At 52.2% G+C, this 16,498-nt stretch overlaps 1 protein-coding gene across 1 annotated transcript in view; it reads left to right on the top strand.

Annotated features, from left to right (window-relative positions):
- The first annotated feature begins 1,028 nt into the window (after positions 1–1,028).
- The window catches only part of PELI2 (pellino E3 ubiquitin protein ligase family member 2), a 171,522-nt gene continuing 156,052 nt past the window's right edge, over positions 1,029–16,498 (top strand). Inside the window, exon 1 of the mRNA XM_009322935.1 lies at positions 1,029–1,111. Within this exon, the coding sequence (XP_009321210.1) occupies positions 1,029–1,111 (83 nt within the window). The remainder of the gene's footprint in view (positions 1,112–16,498) is intronic.

Genomic DNA, 16,498 nt, shown 5'->3' with positions numbered 1-16,498 from the left:
TCTCCCTGCGGTGTGGCCGGCAGGCGGGCAGCAGCCGGCTGCGGTGGAGGTGCCCCCTTGTCCTGCGTTAATACGATTTGCATTGCGCGGGAGCAGGTGGCAACACCCTCATTTGCAATTTCTGTGCCTGCCACATGTCCTTTCAGAAACGGCGCGTTTTAACATGCATTAAAATAGATGGGGCCCGGCCGGCAGGACTGCTGCCACGAAAAGAAACCTTCCTCCACCAGAAACAGGCTTGAAAAAGCCTCGTGCACCTTCAAAATGCGCTTGCGTGGATCAGACGTTCCCCTACCTCCTTGGCCAAGGCAAGCGATGCTCGGGAGCAGCCCGGGCTCAGCGGGTCAATAACACAATTGACACCCTCCTACACCGCCATCCATCAAGTGACATGATTACATCTCCACCGGTCACAGGGTATAACAGAAATTATGTCACTGTGATGGAAGCGTTTGGAGGATTAATTTCTTCTGCCTTTGGAAATAAATATCTTGCTCCTCCCTGCCTTTATAGGGAGTCAAGGATAGCGTTATCCCATAACAATGGTCTTTCTGGTTAATGCTATTGCTTGATTAAGGAATATTTGTGTTTTGTTTTGCCTTTAGAAGGGAAACCCTGGTGACTTTTCAGCTGGATGGGTGATGCGGGGAGGCAGCGCTGGGGTGGGTGTCGCTGGGGGTGGGCATCCTGCCCTGTCCCTCCGCAGGTCCCTGCCTGCAACTGCCGCAAGATTTCCCTGGGAAATCTTCTCCCGGTCTTTGGGAATGGGAGATTCCCAAACCTTGGGGAAAAAAAAAGATTTCCTTTCCTTTGGAAAACCTCAGAGAAGGGACGGGAAATAAATAGAGGACGGAGCCACCCTGCTACCTCCAGAGCAGTGGGGAGAGCGAGGCTGGGGCTTTCTCCGTTACTGCCCGATGCTGAGAGCAGGAGAGCTGAATTCGACCCAGGAGGTGATGGAAATCAGAGGAGCGATTTCCCCAGGAGCTGCCTTTTGGTCTTTAACCTATTAAAGCCCTGCTCCTGCGATGGGCCGAGCAGTCTTGCTTCATGCCAAGCCCCTGCGAAGGCTCAGCCCGCTGGCCAGGGAGGATCGAGGGCTGGACGGCAGGTTTGCCAAAGCCCACGTGCCCACCTCTGGAAGTTGCAAAATGTCTTGGTATATAAAAAGGTGGGAGACACGAGGAGAGGGAGGCTGTGAAGTGCTTTAAAAGCAATAAAACATTAATGGCAAAGTGCTGGCACGGAAGCAAAGATATTATTCCTTCAACAAGGGCCTGACTGCAGTTGTTTCGTGTGTTTGAGTGAAGAATAATGGGGTTTTACAAGAACACTTCAAAAGGGAAGCAGGGGCACTGCTGAATGCCCAGACAACACAGACAGCGGCTTTTCAGATGCAGTCGCCTAATTTTACAGCTTTTTTGTTCTCCGCTCCTAAAAAGATCTGCTGTTGCTTTTATTTTTGAACGGAAAGCATAGAAGGAAACCAGGAAAAAAAACCCCTCAACCCAAAAAAGCCAAAATAACCTCCTTGCAACAGGCATTTTAGACGGGACCAAACTCTCTGAGCCCTCCGCTGTGAGCGGTGGGTTGGTCGGACCGTGGCCGGTTCATCGTCCCTGAGGATGCTGCCTGCTGGACCTGAGCTGGCTTATTCATCTAGAGCAGCAGGTTTCTTTTGGGGATGGGCTGGTGCTGCTGGGCTGGTGCTACCCAGGGGAGAGGAGCTGACGTGAGCCTGAGCCCCGCAGAAGCAACCAGCCACGCATTCGGTGTTCGCAGGGCTCAGCGTTGCCTTTCTCACCGTGCTGGACCCTGCGCTGGCTTGTGGTTTTTGGTTGTCACGTGCAGAGGGGCATTGAGTTGCTTTACCTTTAAGCTGTGATGGAGTCTCAAACGGAGCATCAGGTCCAGCCGCTGCTACTGGAAGGGAATGATGCTGGAGAAAGCGCTTGCGCTCTGCGCTTGGTGTGTTCTTGCCTGTCACGTAAGCACCGAGTTTTTGATTTTTTTTTTTTCCCTTCTAAAATAGAGATATTTTCTCCCTTCAGGATGCAAAATCCTCGTGGGATTTGCAGATGGATGGAGATCTGGACATGCAGTGTGCTGGGGCTGGAGGTGGGTGCCTGGGGAGGGGGGGGGCAGGAGGGAAGGATCAAGGATCAGTGGGGCTGAGGAAGACGAGGGATGATGGTGCTGCCTGCCTTAAGGACGCTCAAAACTAACCTCTGCAAAGGGACCTGGGCAGCACCTGCCCTCGGGCTGGGCGGATGGGCCAGGGCTGTGTCCCAGCCCCCGGCTGCCTGGCCCAATTTCCCATTGGATTTGCCTTTGTATCTTGCCTATGATAAAACCCCCAAAAGCTGGAAAAGGCAGGTTGCCATGCAGCGATGGGCTTCTTAGCAGGCAGGGTCAGCCCATGGGCAAAACCATGTTCCTCTCTGGTTTGGTGTTGCCCATAAATGATGCTATTTCTGCTTATTTGCAGAAACCAGAGCAGAAAGACCCTTGCTCCCACTGTGTCCCTGTTTTGCCAATGCACGAATCGATGGTGACCCCGGGAAGGCTTCGATACCGCAAACCGATGCCAAACTTACACTTGCCCCTTTTTGGCCCATGAGTGACGTAGCCAGGGTGCCGTGGGGAGGTGGCCCGGGGAGCCACCCCCCCCCCCCCCACCCACAGAACCAGTTATTAGGGGGAGGAGAGTGCAGCGGGCATTGGATATAAATGCATTTGTTTTGGGGGGACGGAGGCTGCTATCATTATCCTGGAGGAGCCAGGGGGTGAGTGGCGTCTCGGGCGAGAGGCAGCTGCGCATTGGAGCTGGCCCCCAGCATGACGCTGTCGTGCCATTTGGAAATCTTCCCAGGGCTCGGAGGCAGGCGTGGACTGAATATCATCCTGTAGTGTCAGGGCTGGGGGAAGGGACCCGAAACCGTGTGGCAAAACGAGATGGTGGCTCATTTTGGCCGAGCAGGTTGGGATCTCCATGCACATCGCCTGGCTGGGAAGGGGGTTCCTAGGATGACCCTACTGGTACCCAGGGAGGAGTCCTGGGTGTAGCCAGTGTCCCAGTCCCCTGGAGATGTGCCCCCATCCATCTCTCCCATCCCTCCTCGTGGGAGGAGAGGACTCAGACAAGCCAACTCCTCCTCTTCCTCTGCGTGGGCTCTGCAAACAGAGTTTGCTCCATCAGCCGTGTTTCAGGAGCGGTGGGGTCTCGGGGACAGCAGTGCAGGTGCAGCTTTGGACTCGGCAGCCAACGGACAGGGCTTTCAGCACAGGGTCAGCCAGTACCTGAGCCCATAGCCGGTGGCCAGTAGCTCTGAGAGCCCCGAGTTTTTGGCTGCCACAGCAGCATCTTGCTTCTACCTCAACTCCATCACTGGAGCATCTCCCTTTCCCTGTTCCCAGCCGATGAGCCCCAGCATCTCGTTTCTTAATAACCCTCATTATGCCACCCCAAGTTTGCGTTTGCCAACCGTGGCTCCAGGAGCTGCTCCCCTCTCCTCTCCCTGGGTAGGGACCAGCCTTGCAGCTACGTAGGGATTTGAAAGAGCCACAGATAATCACAGCCACGAGCCACCGCGAGGGCTGGGCTGAACTGCTGCAGGCACCGGGAGGCAATTAGGAAGGGGCAGTGGGAATGAGCCGGGGAGGTCGCGGTGGCCAGCCCCGGCTGCGGGTTAACGTGGCTTAATTTTCAAGGCGGCACTTGAAAATGAGAGGGCAAAGGGACAGGGACTGTGCCTTTCCTTTTAGCGTAAGAGTGCGAGGGTTCAGTGCACCTTGCTTGTGCAAACCTGCAGATGGGGCGTCCTGGCCGGGGAGGGGAACGAGAGCAGCTCCCGGCTCTGGGGTGGGGACAGGCGGGGAATTCAGGCACAGCAGAGTGTGGGGCAGTGATTTATGGCACTGTCAGGAATACTGCTATCGTGCTCTTCCTTTGGGGTTGAGATTTTGGGCACCAGCAGAGATTGGGTCTGCACGCACATGGACCTTTTGTCTCACCCAGCACTTCCATCCTGGGTGGAATTAAACCTTTCTGTGGGTCCAGCCCTCAATACCCAAGGAGGGAAGAATATGGGTTTGATGCCAACCATGCAGGAGTGCTCCCCGGAGCACTGTTTTGGGGTGAGAAGGTCGCTTCCCCCCTCCTCGGAGCAATGCGTGGGGCTGGAGGGAGGTTGCTCAAGACCAGCGAGAGAAGTCGGGGTTGCAAACCCTTCCAGGGTTTCACCAGAACCGGGGGGCTGGGGATGAGGGTTTGGCTGGGGAGAGAGGCCAGACCCTTGGCTCTGGGTCTACCTCTGTGCGGCAACTGCCTCCTCTACTACTTTGGGCTCTCCGGTGCGGAGGACAGGCTTGCGTGCCACGGCAGCGGGAGCACGGAAAGTCTCCCTGCAGCTATGCACAAATTGCCCAGCCTCCAGCCAGGCTGCTGCTATGCAGTTAAAAGCTTTTGCCATTGAGAGGCTTAATTAACTCTGGTTTTCTAGGGTTATACCCACACGTGTATGTTTTGCAGCTGGGTCTTTCTGTTAGATTAGCCGGAGTTTGGCCCTGGCTGCAAGAAATTCCTCATGGGACTTGCTTGGGTCGTGGCAGCATTTCGCTTGGCTGGTGCTTCTGGGCTGGTGGGAGAGATACAAACCGTGTGACTGAAGCATTTCCATAGGGGGAATGTGAATTCAATGGGGACGGAGTATTTTAGGATCTTGAAAACCATAAGCCATCAATGGTGGAGATCCCACTACCTCCTGGACAGCCTGGACCAGTGCTGTAAGTGAAGGAAGGGCTCAGTTTGAGCCCTGGCCATCCTACCCATCTTCTGTCCAGCCTCTACTAAACCACCTTCACCCTTAGTCCTCCCTGTCTTTAGATATTCAGTGCCCCAGCCCTGCAGTTTTCAGGGTGTTTGAAGGTGTCTAGTGGAAGGGAGCGGATTTTGGGTGGACTGTGTTAGGGCCACAAAGCTGCTCCTGGAAATACACGGCTCTTATTTGCTTTCATGGCACCCACCAGTTTTAACAGGGTCAGTTAAAAACAAGCCCCCTTTTCCCCTTCAGCTGTTGTTTTGTGGCAGCGGGGGATTTTTTTGGGTCTGAAATAGATACCCTTGGGAAGAGCCGTAACCCACTGACCTCGAGGGGATGCAGCTAACGTGCGTGAAGCACCCTGCCGCTGGCGGCTGCGGAAGGAGTTAACCGGGGTCAGCAGCCTGTTATTTTTTTTTCCCCCAGCTGATAAGGAAAAGGAAGTTGATATTTGTGTCCCTGCAACAGCCTCATTAAATAGGAAAATAACAAACGGAAAAATAACACGTTTCCAAAGGTACCCCTCTTTCCTGAAGCTACAACATAATCGCTTGGGCTGCCTCTCCTCCTGCCACGCAAGAGCAAATGCTGCTCATCTATTTTGTAGGAATGTGGCTTTTCTCTGGTGTACGGGCTCACCGTGCGCCCCGGGAACACCCCGGCACCACTTGGAGACTGGCGCTATCTGGCCTAAAAAATTGATGGTGGGATGGGTCTAACTGGGGAGCAAACAGCCTGTGGTGGCCGTTGCCCTTTGTGCTGTGCCCAGCGGTTTCCTTTGCCCTGTCTCTTCCCTTTCTTCAAACCCCGGCCTTGGGTTAAATGCACTTAGATCTCTTCTTTTTGTTGGCTTTTTTTTGTACCAGATGTAAAGTTTAATGAGATTTGTGGGGTTCCCAGCTGTGGTGGTTTAACCCCAGCCGGCAACTGAGCACCACACAGCCGCTCGCTCACTCCCTCCTGCCCCGGGTGGGATGGGGGAGAGAATCGGACGAGTAAAAGTAAGAAAAGTCATGGGTTGAGATAAGAACAGTTTAATAATTGAAATGTAATAATAATAATCATCATCATCATCATCATGAATTGTAATGAAAAGCAAAATAACAAAAAGAGAGAGAAATAAACCCCAAGAAAGACAAGTGATGCCAATGAAAAACAATTGCTCACCACCCACCAACCGATGCCCAGCCAGTCCCCGAGCAGTGGCCCCCCCGGCCAGCTTTCCCCAGTTTATGTACTGAGCATGACGTCACAGGGTATGGAATGTCCCTTTGGCCAGTTTGGGTCAGCTGTCCCGGCTGTGCCCCCTCCCAGCTTCTTGTGCCCCTCCAGCCTTCTCAGTCGGTAGAGCATGGGAAGCTGAAAAGTCCTTGACTTAGTGTAAGCACTGCTCAGCAACAACTAAAACATTGGTGTGTTATCAACATTATTCTCACCCTAAATCCAAAACACAGCACTGTACCAGCTACTAGGAAGAAAATTAACTCTATCCCAACCAAAACCAGGACACCAGTCCAATGTTGTACACTCTTCCCTCCATCTCCCAGGTCCTGGGCAGCTCCTCTGGCTGCTCCTTCCTACAGGGCTTCACCAGTGAGACCAAACTCTGCCATTGCTTGCAAGACTGCAGACGCACACGAGTGATGGTGTGCGCTTGGGTCACTCCAGATTTACCCCATGGTAACTGAAAACTGACACTAAACTGTGGCCCTTGCACCTGGAGTAACTCCCTTTGCTCTTGCAGGTGTCTTTGGACTTATGGCCACCAGCCACCAGAGGAGGAGCCCCCCTGGTTACCTGCATGTAAATCTCCATGTTCAGCTCATCCCATCAATGAAAGATGAATCCTGGATGGGTTCACTGACCCATTTTGCACCTCTGCCTCAGGACAAAGTGAGCTGTGCCCTGCCAGCACCCGTTTCCTCCAGGGCAGGCATGGCCTTGGTGGCCAACGTTGGGGCATCCACCTTGGATGAGGTCGGTCCTGCCTGGGTGACTGCAGGGAGGGCTCTGGACTCACTGGTATGAGATTGCTGAGATTCATGCAGGTTTCCTCCTGAAGGCAGAGCTGAAGCTGTGCTTGGGAGGGTACTTGGGTGAGGGTCATTGGCGTCAGGTGCCCAAATTTCTCTAAAGCAAACCCTGGGAGCCTGTCTGGTTTGCGCAAAACACGGTCCTGCCCCTGTGTGCTCCGGTGAGCGGTGGCTTGTGGATGCCTTCCCCAGACAGCACAAGCCACCAAGGTTTTGTGTCTAAAATTTGCGACTGTGCGGGAATGAGAAATGAGAATTCCCGCTGATGCCAGCACCGCGGGGGTTGTTAGCATCCTCTGGCATTTATTACAGCCGGCCACCTCGACAATCTCATTATTATCTGCACGCGACAGATAAATGAGCATTTCCACGTAGTCAAAGCAAGTATTGATTAAGGCCTGGGAACAAGCTGATCAATGCGATGCTGTTCTTCCCTGGTTGGACGTACAGGGCTGCTCAGCTGGAGGCTGTACCAAGTGCTTGGGGACTTTTCCCGTCATTAACAGTCATATGCACTCAGACAATAAGGGCCTATAATATTGTCTTAATGCAGGGCCAATCTGGGAATTAATTGGGATATTTGGAAGCACCTTAGCTGCTAGGTCCTGAGTTTCCTCTCCTAATCTCCCCCAGGCAACTAGGATCTCCCACAGGTCCCCGGCGCTGCGCTGGATAATGTGCATAAGCTGGTTACAGTGAATTTGCATGAATAAGCAGGCAATTCTGCTCAGGCTGAATGCAGCTTCATTAAGGCCCAGCGATAATTTGAGCTTGCTTATTGCCTGTCCTTTGAACCCTACAAAGGAAGATTTTGAGCAACAATTGACTTTGTGTTTGGGGTCGTGGGGACCGCTCCAGCTCCCAGGCAGAATTCGCCACTCTAGAAAAGTCTTCTCCTCTTCGCTTCCCTCCATAATCGCTCTGTTAAGGTGAATAATTATCGTGGAAAGTTTTATTTGTGGAAAAAGCTTAACCTTGCTCACAGGTGAGATAACAAACTGCTGGCTGGCTGCAGAGTGGCATGCAATGAATTAATGGTAGCTCCCTGCCTGGGAGCTCAGCGCAATGGGTCTGCCCAGCAAAATCCATGCCTGGAAATCAAATTGAGGGGGTTGGCCCAGCAAAGTCCATGCCTGGAAAGCAAATTGAGCTGGGATGGGTCCCTGCCGTGGGGGGGATTGCTCTGGGGGAGCTGGTGGGATTGGGGCGGTGGTGGGGATGGGGCTGCGGGGATGCGGGGAGTGGAAATGGCCTAGGGAGCATTGGGAGGCAGGGGATGAGCATCCGTGCTTGGGTGGGAGCTGAAGGGGAGCAGGTAGGACAGGGAGGTGCCTGGAAAAGCTTTCCCACCATGCACTATGCAATCATGAAAATGAGCTATGCAACCACAATGAGAAGCTCTTCTGGAAGTGAGAGAGGAGAAGCAGGGAGGGTATCCCTGAGGGGCCGGAGGGCGCAGCGGGCAGGGTGAGCTCGGGGACGCTGGGGACAAATTCAGCTCCCTGCAGAACTGCAAAGAGAGGGTGCATGACTCTTGGTTACAGCATCAGCTAAGCACCACTTTGCTCTCCTGGCTCTTCCTGTGCAGCCAGGCGTTGCATTTCCCCCGACAGCAGGGCTGCACGTTCCCCGGATTAATTAGCTGTCACGGACGTGTGGGCTTTTCTCGACCGCTGTTTCCCAGCCATGCCGGAGCTGCCGGCTCGGGACAGGTGCCCGCTCAGAGCCGCATGTTGCATTTACATTGCGGACCTACCCTGTGCTCAAACACGAGCATCCACATCGGGTGGGCAAAGCGCAGAGCAGGGTCGGGGCAAACTTTGGGGTCAGGAGAGACATCAGTGATTTACCTGGATACAAGCAGCATTGCATAAACAAAGCAATAAATACTGCCTGCTTCGGAAATGTTAGCAAGTGTTCATTCCTTCAGAAGAAAATTTATTACACTGTGCACAAATTGGCCATCGCGAGTAACGCGATGATGTTTTTCGGCCTCGCACCCAGCCCTCCAAACCTCCAGCCAAGGACGTGCCTCCACGCAACGTCTGGGCAGTCTCCTGGCATGAGCAGGGACAGAAACACCTATTTAATTTTCAGATGAAGCTCAGTCACTTAAGGAAAAATATCTTTTTTTTTCCTCCCAGGCTCTTGGGTACATGTTCTTGCATATACCATATATATCAGCAGCTCTTTCGGGCAAATTACTGCGTTCTGCATTAAGAGCAGGCACTGAGCCTTGTTTTTAGGGGTTTTGGGATGACTCTTACACCTAACCACATCCCGTTTTGACTAGGCACTGGCAAAATGTCCATGAGGCCATTCCCAGGAGGGGATTGCCTGTGCTTTCCCTGCTTCTGAGCCAGCTCTGGCCAAATAGGTCCCCCCCACACAAGAGCTGTGGGGCCCGTAGAAAAATCTCAAGCTATGAGACAGAACTCAGGTTTCTGGCTAAAATTACCATGTGCAGAGCTGCTGTACAGCATGAGGAGGGCAGAATAAGTGTCCTTCTTCCCCTTAGCCCAGTTGAGCAGTGCCTGAGCTCGTGTACATCATCCTACATCGGTGTTTACACCGAAATCTGTGGCTGGTGCCTGACGTAGCGCTGAAAGCAGCAGGCTTCCTCCGGTCTGGCCCTGGCATAAGCAGGATCAGGATTTTGGCCCAAATCAGGGAGAAGCTAGAGTGATTTTTAAGGGGGGAGCCAGGATCTCCTGAGGGCCTGTCCTTGCAGTGGAAGACACTTAACCAGCTGTTTTGCACGTCTGCAGGGCTTGCCTGAGCTGAGAAGAATCATAGAATCATTTAGAATCATAGAATCATTTAGGTTGGAAAAGACCTTTAAGATCATCGAGTCCAACCGTAAAGAAAGGCTAGAGTTTGTCCTTATTTACCCCAGTGTGACCCTGTGCTGGCGCTGGTGGCTTCAGTGCCATCTCAATGGCTCCAGCAGCAGGGCGGTGGCAGGAGATGGGATGTCCCATGCCAGTAGGAGGATCAAGGAGGAGGGAGAATCAGGTTTGGGTTGGGGTTGGCCAGGGGCCTTTGTTTTGGGGGTGCCCGGCGAAGACGGGGAGCCGGGAGGAGGCGGAGGGCGATGGCACGGCTGTGCCGGGAGCCCAGCTCCCATCTGGCTGCCTTATCAAGCCCTGCACAGCCTCGCGTGTCACATTGGGATGTAAATCGCATTAATTGAATTCACTTTGGCTGCGCTTTTGGGAGCAGACGACGACCGAGTCAAAATCTCATTTACATACTGATAAGACACAGTTGAAAAATGATGCCTTCTAATGAATAAAATGTGTGTAACTGGTCCAGCTTGATATTAGCATTAAAGTGTTAATCACTTTGGCATACAAGTTTATAGTGCTGAGTAAATTTGTCTTCAAAGGGTCCTGAAACAGAAATCTATGTTTCTGGACTGCCATAGCAACATAGAGATGTCTTCATTGTATTTCTTGGTCAGAAAGCAGGTGCCAGCTTCTAATTAAAGCCTAATTTGCAATTTGTGTCCTATTCACTGTTTTCATGGGAACTTTGACGGCTGATATAGCGGTAAGCAATAACCAGCAGCAAGACTTGAAAGCAGTAATGGAAATTCATCCTCCCCTGGGGCTGCTGGGCTGAGCAAGCACGGGAGAGGGAAGGGGCCAGGGACTTGTTGTGACGTGTGTCCCTCATCCAGGAGGCTGCTCGCAGCGAGGGAAGATGGAAATCATTGCAAGAGAGCTGATGCCAGCCTCGCAGGGGCCGGTCGTCGTCCTGCTCCAGCCTCCTTGGGGCAGCTCTGGCCCTCATCTCTTTGAAGACAGATGGAAAATGCTTCTTCCAAACTCCCAATTAAAAGATCCAGATTAACGATGCCCATGGAGGTCTCTTGTTGCACATGTTCTCCAGCCTGCCTGCTGACATGCAGCATCTCATGCTTTCCAGTCTTCCGCCGCCACCTATCCACCTCCTCTTTCTGCTTCTAATTACAGGCTTACGAGCTCTTGACAGCACTAATATCGAGGGTAATTAGCAGCAGCAGGTCAGTTGGTACACAGACCCATGGTGGAGGGGTGTCCTGCTGGAGCTAGCTACCCTGGGAGCAGCGTATTTTGAGGCACGTGGAGATGGAGGGCCAGCACCAATCTATAAGAGGTGTGCGTGTTGCTGATGATAAAGCGATGCTGCTCTCCCAGGGCTGTGTTTGCTTCTGCTGGCTGGGGGTTTGGAAAGGGACCTGAGGGGTCTGGTGCTCAGATCCCAGTGAAATTCAATGCTGCTTCAGATTCCTTTCAATATTGCAGCCTCGGGCGCTGGCTGGGGAGCTGCGCCTTCCAAAAAGCTCAGCCCGGTGGGTGGGGAGTGCTGCTGCGAGGCGGCCACAAAATTTTCTGAAGCTATTCCCCAGATGCAGACACCGAGTGCCTGCAAACCCCGGCTGCACGGGCTTTTTCAGCGCCCAGCCCACAGGACCCCAGCCCCGCTCCTTGCACTGCTGGAAGTGGGTTGAAAGCCCCTCGGTGCACTTTGCACCACCCATCAGCTTGTTGTTGGGTTTGTTCTTGATAATAATTTGTGTGGCAGCAGATTCAAGGGTCAGTGGTCACATCAGGGCTCGCTGAAGGACCACGGGGGTCTCTGCCTTGACAAGGGGACAGTTGACACAGTTGGGCCTGGCAAAAGGGAGACCCAGGATGGGTTGCTGGTCTAGATATGTTGTCAGACCGTTCTTGGTAAGGATTTTTTTCATGTGCATCAGGACTGTGCCACCATGTTGGGTTGGTGCTGTGGGACGGCTGGGGACAAGCTAACGGGGAAGAAGTCACACTGTGTTGTGTCCTTCAAGAACGAGCCACACACACACACAATCATGCCACCAATGCTGGTGGGGAGGGATGTCTGGGGGATCTCCTATCCAGCTTGCTCCTCGAAGTGGGATTTTGCTGGTTCCTGTTCTCTAGCCGAGCCCTGAAAACCCCCGGGGAGGGAGATGCCACCCCGAGCCCTTGCTCCAAAACTGCACCACCCTCTAGCAGAGAAGTTTTTCCATGCCTCTCTGCTGGCTGCTCCTTCCCACCTCAGCTCAGATTTTCAGCTGTGATAAAGCAGCACAGATCCACCAAAGCCAATTTTACACCAGCCGAGGCTCTAATTCCTGGTACTCAACCTCCCATCCCTCCCCTTCCCGCTGAATTCATTCCCTCCATAGGCTGTAGGGTATGTGCTTGTTGAAGTCCTATAATCCATCGTGGAATGTTCCTGCTTTTATAGTAAAAAAAGAAGTCAGTGGCTTAACCCAGGCTTCACTGTGTGCTGCTCCAGATGTTGTTTCAAGTGCATCACACACATGGCTAAACGGGACAGCAAACGTTGCACCCTTCTGCCCTCAGCCCCCCCTGTTCCTCTGTCCATCCCCTCCTGGCTCAGTGACCATGCAAAAAGGTAAATCGCAGCCGGACTGTTTATCAGCTGTTAATCTCCTTCCCAAGGGATTTGGGTCCCCCTGGGCAGGCTTACAACTGCTGACATCCTGGGAGTGTCATCATCTCCTAATAAACATGTTCTCCTGATTGCCTTACAGCTTAATTATACCGTGCACGGTCTCCTGAGTAGCGCAATATGGTTAAGACGCTGCAGCACCTTGCAGGAGACCTGATGGTAGACCTGACCTCTCCCCTTGGCTTATCTCCTGCAACCCCATGAGGATCAGGAGTAGCACCACCAGCCTTGATTGCCCCCGAGAGCTGGCGATGGGGCGGGTGGGATGGTTCTAGCAGGAGCCTGGTGCTTGTATCAAGCTTTCTGTTTTAGGCTCAGGGCCCCGGCAGCAGATAGAAATTACAAATTAGAAATACAGGTGAAGAAGACAAGCGAACGGATTTGCACACAGCTACCTGATGCTGCTTATGCCCTGTGAGTGAATCCCTAACTAATGGTATAGAAAAAAAGGGGGACGTATGCATAGTTGTTTATGTGACCTGGGATTTCAGCTGACAGTTTTCTACTGGGTGTTATTTCCTCCGCCACATGGAGCTATGCTGATGTCTTTGCTGGGAGTCCTTTCTAACCAGTGAGCACTTTTCAAGCAGCGTAAAAATCATCCTGGGCTGATGCACGTGCACAGGCAGACATATACACATCACACATCCTGAAGCCAGGGTGAAAGCCCCAATAAATGGGTGCGGTACACTCAGATGTTCGACTAAATCAACGAAATAAATCTGGAATGTCCGCGAGAAATGGAAAAAAAAAAAAGAAACCCACCTAAAACTTTGCTCACATAACAGGAAAAGAATAGACTGGGGCTGTGGAAAATACTCTGCTCCAGGAATCCGCCTCTTTCCTGCCTGCTGGGGGATGTAGATGCAAGTGCTCCCCGCAGGGAATATCCTGTTTACCTAATCCCCCACTTCCCACCGGCAAGCCGCACGTTCCAACAAGCACCACTACCATTTGAGTGACATCTCCTAGGGAGTAGAAATAGTTGTGTCTTAATAAAGAATTGATTAACAGAAGGCTTTTTGGCAAGGTACTGGCAGGATAAAAGGTCTAGGAAATCACTGCAGCCCCTGGAGCAGGAGCACCCGCTCTCGGCGAGCGGGGTGGTGGCATTCAGTGGCTGCGATGGCTTCTCTGAACCTGGCACCTCCTCTCCATCCCGCTCAGGGCCCGCTCCGGGTGATGCCCCGGGAGCTGTCGCATATTTTCCTGCTGGGTAATTCCCCGGGGCTCAGTTCAAAACCCTCACAGGAACACGTTTGCTTCGGTACATGCTGGAATTGCTTTAAAACATCTGGCTTTAAGCCTCCCTGGCTTTATGTGGCATTACGTGCCTAAGTCATTTAGGCCATTAAAAAAGCTTTTCCCAAAGAGCTTAGTGCTGCTTCCCATCACTGGTGACTGTCCGGGCAGCGTGTGAGTGAGGGACGTCAGCTGGCAATCGAGAGAGGGGAGTCATTTGCCTCCTGGGGTTTCTGCCAGCTGGAGTTACGGCTTGTTATAGCCCAAACATCCCTAACCACATGATAAATATTATCAGTGTTATTAAAATATTTTACCGGAGCCAGAAATGTTTGAAAAACCTGTTACAACACTAAGCTAAGAGTTTTAATGCGGCGTTAGGAACAGGCTCTCTCTGTTCTTAGCCCAAACTGGGTGATTTTTTTTATTCCTTAAGGCAATTTGCCACAGACAGGGAACATGCCGGTGCATAGTGCACCTGGGCCAACCCTGCCAGTGGGTCCGTGATGGCAGCAGTGGGGTCCTGTGCAGGTCCTTCCCCAGCTCCATGTGGTTCATATTTCGGATTGGGGCACTTTGCAGGTCTGAACGTAGCTGGGAAGGAAAGGGGAGCTGCTATTTTTTGGGCGCGGAGGGGTACAGCTGGGTGCGAAGGGAGAATATGACATCATGGGATGAAGGCGCAGCATCCAAGATGCAGCCTTTCCCACGGAGCCAAGAGTCCATCCAGCCGCGAATCACGGCTTCAACTCATCCTCCTGAAAGCTCAGAGTTGAGAACATGGTGCTAAAACACCCATTATGCACAGACTGGAAGCCTGTGATTTCATGGAGCAGTTACTTCCCCAAGTGTTTTGGTACCTAAACCAGTGTCTGACATCTTGGGATCTGTGTCTCGAATATTTTACAGGCTCATGACATCAGTTGACAATTAGATCCAACTTGGGTGGACTCAGCCTCTCCTCCTTTTCCGCTGCCAAAACAGAGCTTGATGTCAACGATGGCTGTGGAGACAACAGTGTTTAACCCACCTAATTAAAAGTTTGAGCTGGAAGAAGACCTCTGGAGGGAGAGAGGCGGCTCTCGGGAGTTTTGCTACTTGGTGCTTCGTGCTGGGATGCAGTGCGTGATTTCCCGAAGAAAAAGTGGAAGAGTGGCTGGAAAGCTGCCTGGCGGAAAAGGACCTGGGGGTGTTGGTCGACAGCCGGCTGAACATGAGCCGGCAGTGTGCCCAGGCGGCCAAGAAGGCCAACGGCATCCTGGCCTGTGTCAGAAATGGTGTGGCCAGCAGGAGCAGGGAAGTGATCGTGCCCCTGTACTTGGCACTGGTGAGGCCGCACCTTGAACACTGTGTTCAGTTTTGGGCCCCTCACTCCAAGAAGGACGTCGAGGTGCTGGAGCGTGTCCAGAGAAGGGCAACGAAGCTGGTGAAGGGTCTGGAGAACAAGTCTGCTGAGGAGCGGCTGAGGGAGCTGGGGTTGTTTAGCCTGGAGAAAAGGAGGCTGAGGGGAGACCTCATCGCTCTCTACAACTACCTGAAAGGAGGCTGTAGTGAGGTGGGTGTTGGTCTCTTTTCCCAAGTACCTGGCGAAAGGACGAGAGGAAATGGCCTCAAGTTGCGCCAGGGGAGGTTTAGATTGGACGTGAGGAAAAATTTCTTTACTGAAAGAGTGGTTAAACATTGGACCAGGCTGCTCAGGGCAGTGGTTGAGTCACCATCCCTGGAGGTATTTAAAAGACGTGTAGATGAGGCGCTTAGGGACATGGTTTAGTGGGCATGGTGGTGTTGGGTTGACGGTTGGACTCGATGATCTTGGAGGTCTCTTCCAACCTTAATGATTCTGTGATTCTATGATTCTATGATTCCCAGTGCAGCACAGCCTGGACCACTCTCCGTAGACGTGCGCTGGCTTGTCGAGCCAGCTTTTTTATCTCCCAGTTTAGCAGCTATCTCCTTGCACGCAGTGAGGAGCCGGTCTGCAGGTGCGACAAAAGTAACGGTACTGCTCAAGAGCAAATATTTGCAAAATAGAGCGAAACTGACTCCACAATGGAGCTGTGACTCACTCGGTTCCTCTTTAGGCTCATAAGGAATAATTGCCGTGCGACGCTGAGTGTGCGGTTCAAAGGCAGATGTCTTGTTTTTTTGCTGAAGGGAGAGTATTTGGGAGTGAATGTATGTATACCCCATTAGTTCATACGGGAAATTTTTATTGCCTGTTTTCTCTACTATGTGACTATATGATATATATACACACACAATATATATATATGATATATATATGATATGCATGTATGATATATATGACATATATGAGATATATGAGAGCTATATATATATACACACACTATGTGAACGGGGAGCTCTTGCTGGGACTCGGGAAAAAAAGGAGAGTTTACCACTTGTGGAAGAAGGGGCAGGCGACTCAAGAAGAGTACAGGGACCTCGTTAGGTCATACAGAGAGGAAATGAGAAAGGCAAAAGCCCAGCTAGAACGCAATCTGGCCGCTGTTGTTAGAGACAACAAAAAATGTTTTTACAAATATATTAATGACAAGAAGAGAGCCAAGGAGAATCTCCATCCTTTATTGGATGCGGGGGGGAACATTGTCACCGAGGATGAGGAAAAAGCTGAGGTATTTAATGCTTTCTTTGCCTTAGTCTTTAATAGTCAGACCAGTTATCTTCAGGGTATTCAGCCCCCTGAGCTGGAAGACAGGGATGGTGAGCAGGATGAACCCCCCATAATCCAAGAGGAAGCAGTCAATGACCTACTACGCCACCTGGATGCTCACAAGGGGGGCCAGATGGGATCCACCCGAGAGTGCTGAGAGAGCTGGCAGAGGAGCTCGCTGAGCTGCTCTCCATCATCTATCAGCAGTCCTGGTTAACGGGGGAGGTCCCAGATGACTGGAGGCT

The sequence above is a fragment of the Pygoscelis adeliae genome, unplaced genomic scaffold (assembly GCF_000699105.1).
Source record: "Pygoscelis adeliae isolate BGI_AS28 unplaced genomic scaffold, ASM69910v1 Scaffold314, whole genome shotgun sequence".
Classification (NCBI taxonomy): domain Eukaryota; kingdom Metazoa; phylum Chordata; class Aves; order Sphenisciformes; family Spheniscidae; genus Pygoscelis; species Pygoscelis adeliae.
Note: the sequence above shows the minus strand (reverse complement) of the source record. Positions and strands in the feature narration are given on the sequence as shown.